At 47.3% G+C, this 8,271-nt stretch overlaps 1 protein-coding gene across 1 annotated transcript in view; it reads left to right on the top strand.

The window, feature by feature from the left end:
- The first annotated feature begins 2,069 nt into the window (after positions 1-2,069).
- The window catches only part of SMPX (small muscle protein X-linked), a 30,770-nt gene continuing 24,568 nt past the window's right edge, over positions 2,070-8,271 (top strand). The window contains exon 1 of the mRNA XM_054166002.1: positions 2,070-2,123. Within this exon, the coding sequence (XP_054021977.1) occupies positions 2,085-2,123 (39 nt within the window). The 5' untranslated portion in view covers positions 2,070-2,084. The remainder of the gene's footprint in view (positions 2,124-8,271) is intronic.

Raw genomic sequence — 8,271 nt, 5'->3', positions numbered from 1 at the left:
AGCTGAGTGTGCAATCAGAGGGAGACCTCTAATGGCAGGTGATCTCTGCTTTTAAGTTGCATCTCTACTTTCAAGTTCTCCACAGATTTAAAGCTGGTGTGACAATATCCAAGAGCAAGTCTTCCCACACAGCTCCAGGGAGAAAATTCCAGCCTGCTATTCCAGATTGAAGCCAACCTACAACTAACTCATCTAGGCTTTTGTTTCAGTTATAATCTTTGGAGTACCAAAGCCTTTGACCCACATTTGATATTTCAATATATTTCTACTGTTCTTTCTTACATAGTTTTTGGACTTTTCTCAATGTTTGCCTTCTCCTCTCGGGTTAAACATAGTGACAAAAATATGCTGTGGTTTGTTTGGTGGTGTTCAATGAGCTCTCTGCTGAAATAATTCTTCACCTTTTAGCACTGCAATCTTGGTTTGTATTATCATGGTTAAATGACCTGTCTTTGACAAAGATCCAGGCCTTTAAAATCTTAATTCTCAGTGAATGGAAAAAAAAAAGGGGGGGAAAAATGGCTCAGAGTCTTTTGACTTCAATGTGTTTCTGCCACCTGCCCAAAAATATTTGGAAAACTCTGGTCTGTTTTATGTTATTGCTAAAGAAAATTAGTGGATCTTTATGTCTCTGGTGAGAGGCTACTTTGTTCCCTTGCAATTGGAATCATAGAAGCATGGAATGGTCCAGGCTGGAAGGGACCTCCAAAGGTCATCCTGTCCAACCACCCTGCAGTCAGCAGGGACATCCTCAACTAGATCAGGTTGCCCACAAACCTCACCTTGAATACCTTCAGGGATGGGGCCTCAACCAAACCTGTTCCAGTGTTCCACCACCCTCATAGTAAAGAACTTATTCCTAACATCCAATATAAATCTCCTCTGCTCTAGTTTGAAGCCATTGCCCCTCGTGCTATCACTGCAGACCTTTGTAAACAGTCTCTCTCCATCCTTCCTGTAGGCCCCCTTAAGGTACTGGAGAACTTTACAGTTTGACCACCTTATTAGTTCTTCCCAGCAAGAGAGATTGGCCACTGGAATGTGCTGCTCAGGGAGGCGGTGGAGTCACCATCACTGGAGGTGTTTAAGAAGAGACTGCAGGAGGCACTTGGTGCCATGGTTTAGTTGATTAGATGCTGTTGGGTGATAGATTGGACTCAATGATCTCGAAGGTCTTTTCCAACCTGGTTAATTATTTTCTCCTCTCCTCTCCTCTCCTCTCCTCTCCTCTCCTCTCCTCTCCTCTCCTCTCCTCTCCTCTCCTCTCCTCTCCGAACCTCTCCTCTCCTCTCCGAACCTCTCCTCTCCGAACCTCTCCTCTCCGAACCTCTCCTCTCCTCTCCGAACCTCTCCTCTCCGAACCTCTCCTCTCCAAACCTCTCCTCTCCAAACCTCTCCGAACCTCTCCTCTCCGAACCTCTCCGAACCGAACCTCTCCTCTCCTCTCCTCTCCTCTCCTCTCCTCTCCTCTCCTCTCCTCTCCTCTCCGAACCTCTCCTCTCCTCTCCGAACCTCTCCTCTCCGAACCTCTCCTCTCCGAACCTCTCCTCTCCGAACCTCTCCTCTCCTCGTCTGTGGGCATTAAATATTTGCCAGGATCTGAGAATCAGCAAATGGTTTTTGCCTGCCTTTCTCAATGTTTGCTAGCAGGTTGTGCTGTATTTGAAAGCAGGTTTAAAGAGTGAGCTCTAATAAATCCCACGTAGCTAGTGTGTGACAGAGGTGATCACACATTGTTTACCCTCAAATGCTTCCTGGAATTCTTGCTCATTTTACAGTGCTGTTAAGGGTTGAGTATTTCCTTATCTCTCTTCATTGTAGTTTTTAATGTGAAAGAGAGAGCTCCATTTGTGACTATGAAATATTAAGCAGAGGAGCTCAGGTGTGCTGTCTCCTTCGGACATCCAGAAGGAATAACTAAGCAACTCTGAAACTGAGCTGGAAACCAGAGCTGGGCAGATGAAATGGATGCCTGTCAAGAGGCTGCATGGGTTAAGTTCTAGCTTATCTCCCTGAGCTATCAGAATGTCAGAGCCTGTAACACTTTCCCATTTTGCTTGCAGGGATAAGCCTCTGTCTTAAAAATGTCAAAACAGCCAGCGTCACATGTCAAAGCCATTCAGGTAAGAGACAGTCTTTATCTTTCTAATAGAATAAAATAAGAATCTCAATGTCCACTCCTTGGCCAAGTGCATTTTTTGTGCTCAGACAGAAGTGCTAGCTGGGGGGAGGGAGGGAAGGATTCTTTTTAAAGCTAAAAGCTTGGTAGCTATGAAAGCACTGAACAAAGTCTGACCTGAAAGAGCATCTGGTGATGTTGAGCTGATAAAAGAAAAAAACAGCAACAACCTGGATCAGGTAGATTGGTTGATTGTGTGCTTGTGTGATCTTTTTTTCAGGGTTAGGTTATGCCTGTTGGTGGATCAGCTAAGCAACACACAGCTGAAGGGCTGAGCAGTGCGATGAGCAGGGCTAATTCTTGCATAGAGTTAGTATAATGGGGGAAGAATTGCCAGCCTAAAATGATGGTGTAAGTTTTGTCACGCTTCTCATGACTGCATTCTTGTAGGGAAGAAAAAAACAAACAAAAAAAAAAAAAAAAAAAAAAAACCCCACAGCTTCCAATATTGAAGAACACTTTATTTAAAAGAAAATGAGGTAAATGTTGATGCTTCTATGAAAAAAACTTCTTGTATGTCCTCAAATAGCACACAAGGATGTAGTGGGTTGTTAGATACTCATAAAAGCAGCTGTTTAAGAAATGGAAGAAAGATGTTGAGCTGCTGGAAGGTGTCCAGAGAAGGGCAACAAGGCTGGGGAGAGGTCTGGAGGCCCTGTGAGGGGAGGCTGAGGGAGCTGGGGGTGTTTAGCCTGCAGAAGAGGAGGCTCAGGGGAGTTGCTCTCTACAGCTACCTGAGGGAAGGTTGTAGCCAGGAGGGGGTTGGTCTCTTCTCCCAGGCAACCAGCACCAGAACAAGAGGACACAGTCTCAAGCTGTGCCAGGGGAAGTTTAGGCTGGAGGTGAGAAGAAAGTTCTTCACTGAGAGAGTTGTTCACCATTGGAATGTGCTGCCCAGGGAGGTGGTGGAGTCACCGTCCCTGGAGGTGTTCAGGAGGAGACTTGATAGGGTGCTTGGTTGCATGGTTTAGTTGATTAGGTGGTGTTGGATGATGGGTTGGACACAATGATCTTGAAGGTCTCTTCCAACATGGTCTATTCTATTCTATTCTATTCTATTCTATTCTATTCTATTCTATTCTATTCTATTCTAATTCTATTCGGCTGGAGGTGAGGAGAAAGTTCTTCCCAGAAAGAGAGATTGGCCTTTGGAATGTGCTGCCCAGGGAGGTGGTGGAGTCACCATCCCTGGAAGTGTTTAAAAAGAGCCTGGATGAGGCACTTGGTGCCATGGTTTAGTTGATTAGTTCATGTTGGGTGATAGGTTGGACTTGATGATCTCAAAAGTCTTTTCCAACCTCACTGGATTGGAGGATCAAGAAGATGAATTGCCCAGTGGCTAGACAGCATTCTGAAGTTGAAAGGCACTATAAAAATGCTAATTCCCTTTATCAGCAACAAACTCTACTGGAACAGGCATGCAAACTACTGCAATTCAGTTCAAACTAGCAGAATTTTGCCATCAGTTTCCCTGGGCTCAAATTATCCCCTCTCCTTTACATGTTACAGTGACTATGGAAGTATTTGCATGACTGTTGACCAAAATGTAGATGATTTGGAACTCAAAAAGTATTTACATTTTACATTTCAACTCCATAAGAACATACAAATATTTTTTCCCCTTAAAGAAGTAGTTCTAATTCTTCTGATTATTTTTATGGTGACTTTCCAACCTCTAAATCATAGAATCATAGAATGGAAGGGGATGGAAGGGACCTCCAGAAATCATCCAGTCCAACCTCCCTGCCAGAGCAGGAGCACCCAGAGTAGTCTGCGCAGGAATGCATCCAGGGGAGTTTGGAAAGTCTCCAGAGAAGGAGACTCCACAACCTCTCTGGGCAGCCTGTTCCAGGGCTCTGGCACCCTCATACCAAAGAAGTTTCTCCTTATGTTGAGGTGGACCTTCTTGGGTTCCAGTTTGAATCCATTGCCCCTTGTCCTATTACTGGGCACCACCAAAACAAGCCTGGCACCTTCTTGACACCCACTCCTCAGATATTGATAGGCATTGATCAGATCCCCTCTCAGCCTTCTCCACACTAAACAGCCCCAGGGCTCTCAGTCTCTCTTCACAGGGGAGATATTCTGGTCCCACATTCATCCTCCTGGCTCTCTGTTGGACTCTCTCCAGCAGGTCTCTGTCTCTCTTGAACTGGGGAGCCCCAAACTGGACACAGTATTGCAGGTGTGGTCTCAGCAGGGCAGAGTAGAGGGGGAGAAGAACCTCCCTAGCCCTGCTAGACACACTGATCTTGATGCTCTCCAGGACAGCAAATGTAAACCCATCCTTCTTGTTTGTCTGTTTAAAAAGTGCATTAAATTTAATATTTTAAGAAATGTTACTTCTTTGTTTTTCTTTTTCTCCCTGCCCCCCCAGGGTAATTTGAATGAAGAGAAAAATTGTAACATGAACTTTAAAATAAATCCATTAAACATCCTGTCAGAGGTTGCTCCAGCAGGGAACTTACCCTTGAATCGATGCCTATTACACATTGAGCACTTTAGGCACCCTGCCTCAAAATGTCACATTCCTTTTATACATTGTGATTCATCCATCATGATCCTTTGCTATTGTCTGCTGTTACAGTAGGCCTGGCACCCCCTGGACAATATACAGCGTGCTGCAGGGATGGAAATGTAATGACACTTGACTAGCTGAAGTATTTTGTGGTGCACCATGTCCTAAGTGGCATCTTTCTCACCATATCACAGTACATTAGAGGTTGGAAGGGACCTCCAGAGATCATCCAGTCCTACCCCCTGCCAGAAGCAGGAGCACCCAGGGTGGTCTGCACAGGAATGCATCCAGGTGGCTTTGGAAAATCTCCAGAGAAGGAGACTCCACAACCTCTCTGGGCAGCCTGCTCCAGGGCTCTGACACCCTCACTGTAAAGAGGTTTCTCCTCATGTTGAGGTAAAACCTTCTCTGTTCGAGTTTGTATCTTTTGTTCCTTGTCTTGTTACTGTTCACCACTGAAAAGAGCTTGGCCCTCTCCACTTGACACCCACCCCTCAGAGATTGATAGACATTGATCAGATCCCCTCTCAGCCTTCTCTTCTCCACACTAAACAGCCCCAGGGCTCTCAGTCTCTCTTCACAGGGCAGATGCTCAAGTCCCTTAATCATCCTCCTGGCTCTCTGTTGGACTCTCTGCAGCAGTTCTTTGTCTCTCAAACTGGGGAGTCCCAAACTGGACACAGGATTGCAGGTGTGGTCTCAGCAGGGCAGAGTAGAGGGGGAGAAGAACCTCCCTAGCCCTGCTGGCCACACTTTTCTTGCTGCCCCCCAGGATCCCATTGGCTCTCTTAGCCACCAGGGCACATTGCTGTCCCCATGCAGAACTAGCTGTCCACCAGCAATCCAAGGTCTTTCTCCATGGAGCTGCTTCCCATGGGACAGTAATGTGCCCTTGTGGCCAAGAAGGCCAATGGGATCCTGGGGTGTATTAAGAAGAGTGTGTCCAGCAGATCCAGGGAGGTTCTCCTCCCCCTCTACTCTGCCTTGGTGAGACCTCATCTTGAGTACTGCGTTCAGTTTTGGGCTCCCCAGTTCAAGAGGGACAGGGATCTACTGGAGAGGGTCCAGCAGAGGGCTACACAGATGAGGAAGGGACTGGAGCACTGCCTGGTGAGGAGAGGATGTGGGACCTGGGGCTTTTTAGTCTGGAGAAGAGTAGACTTAGAAGGGATTTAATGAATGTTTATAAATATTTGAGGGCTGGGGGTCAGGAGGAAGGGGACAGGCTCTGCTTATTTGCTCCTTGTGATAGGACAAGGGGCAATGGATGTAAACTGCAGCACAGGAGGTTCCACCTCAACACAAGGGGGAACTTCTTTACTGTAAGGGTCACAGAGCCCTGGAACAGGCTGCCCAGAGAGGTTGTGGAGTCTCCTTCTCTGGAGACTTTCAAGGCCCTTCTGGATGCATTCCTCTGTGAGCTGCACTAGATTGTATGGTCCTGCTCTGGCAGTAGGGCTGGACCTGATGATCTCTTTGGGTCCCTTCCAACCCCTGACATCCTGTGATCCTGTGATCCCAGGAGGGCAGCTCCTAACCTGTCCTGGTGCCTGCTGTTATTCCTCCCCACATGCAAGACCCTGCATTTGTCCTTCCTGAGCTCTACGAGGTTTGCCTGCAGCCAGCTCTCAGCCTGTCCAGCTCTCCTTGGATGGCAGCATAGCCTGACAGGTGTCAGCCACCTCCCCCCCAGTTTTGTATCATCAGCAAACTTGCTGAGGGTACACTCAATCCCCTCAGCCAGGTCGTTGAGAGGTACACTAGAATCTTCACTTGCTAACAGCCACTAAACACAGTTGTGGGGAAGTTAAAGATAGCAACTGGTTCCCAAGAGCAGTTTAGGGTGATAGATGACCAGGGTACTGTTAACTCCTGGTTACATTCATTGCTGGCCTTCCCCCCCCAGTGTGCAAAAGGCTGTGTACAGCTCCTGGCTGAAAATTATTCTACCTAAAAACATCACTCTTGTGAAGGGAAGAGTTAGGAGGTTCCTGGTTTGTGGTGTTCCTAATATCCAATCTAAATTCCCTCTTCTCTAGTTTGAACCTGTAAGACCCTTGATTATCTAAAATAACATCACAGAGTCCTGGAATGGCTTAGGTTGGAAGGGACCTCAGAGATCATCTGCTCCAAGATCCCCACCATGGGCAGGGACACCTCTCAACTAGACCACCCAGTCACAGCTTGAGGCCATTCCCTCTTCTTCTATCACTAATTACCTGGGAGAAGAGACCAGCAGCAGCCTCTCCACAAGGTCCTTTCAGGTAGTTGTAGACAGCAAGGAGGTCTCCCCTCAGACTCCCCTTTTCCAAACTAACCATCCCCAGCTCCTTCAGTTGCTCTTCATCAGATTTATTCTCCAGGCCCTTCACAGCTTCCTTGCCTTCCTCTGCCCTGGCTCCAGCACCTCCACATCTCTCTTGTATTGAGGTGCCCAAAACTGGATGCAATCCTCAAGGTGTGGCCTCACCAGAGCTGAGTCCCAGGGGACAATCCCCTCCCTGCTCCTGCTGGACACAGCATTGCTGATCCCAGCCAGGATGCCTTTGGCTTTCTTGGCCCCCTGGGCACACTGCTGGCTCCTCTTCAGCTGCTTGTCCATTAGCACCCCCAGATCCCTTTCTGCCAGCAGCTTTCCAGCCACACTGCCCCAAGCCTGTAGCATTGCTTGGGGTTGTTGTGCCCCAAGTGCTGGACCTGGCACTTGGCCTTGTTGAAGCTCCTCCTGGTAATGTTGGCCACGGATCCAATCCATCCAAGTCCCTCTGTAGAGCCTCCCTACCCTGGTGCAGATCAACAGTGACTCCTAATTTGGTGCCTTCTGCAAACTCACTGCTGGCACACTCTGTGTCTTCATCAAGGGTATCAATAAAGATGTTAAACAGGAGTGGTCCCAGCGCAGACCTTCAGTTGATACAAATCACTCAGATGCCCAACTACAATAACACAGCTTGCTGCTGGAAGGTTCTCTGCTTCCTCTTTGTAACATTACCTACTCACCCCAGGGCTTTACCAGTGGGAGTGGTGATATTTTGATGACATTTCCTACGAGCAGCTTCTCTTCTGAGATCATGAGATAAGAACAGGTGTAAATTGTGCATTTGGTTGATCCATGCTATTTGCCTTTCAAAACAACCCAGGCTGGGTCAGATCAGGAAACAGATACATTTGGATGCTCTTTCCTGAGCAATGTTTTGTGTCATTCTCAAAAATCATCACTTTTAAGTGTCTATTATCAGCCCTGTTTATGTTATGGCTACTACCTTTCTGCCACAGATAAAAACCAGATTGATGCAGTCTTGTGGGTATCATTCTGAGCTGGAGATCCTCTCCCATAAGGACAGGCTGAGAGAGTTGGGGTTGTTCAGTTTGGAGCAGAGAAGGCTCTGAGGAGACTTAATTGTGGCCTTCCAGTATCTGAAGGGGGCTACAAGAAAGCTGGGGAGGGACTTCTGAAGGTGTCAGGGAGTGGGGGGAATGGAGCAAAACTAGAAATGGGTAGATTCAGATTGGATAACAGGTTGGACTTGATGATCTTTGAGGTCTCTTCCAACCTTGATGATTCTGTGATTCT

The sequence above is a fragment of the Dryobates pubescens genome, chromosome 12, assembly GCF_014839835.1.
Source record: "Dryobates pubescens isolate bDryPub1 chromosome 12, bDryPub1.pri, whole genome shotgun sequence".
Classification (NCBI taxonomy): Eukaryota; Metazoa; Chordata; class Aves; order Piciformes; family Picidae; genus Dryobates; species Dryobates pubescens.
The sequence above is the reverse complement of the archived record's forward strand: the minus strand, read 5'-3'. Positions and strand labels throughout refer to the sequence as shown.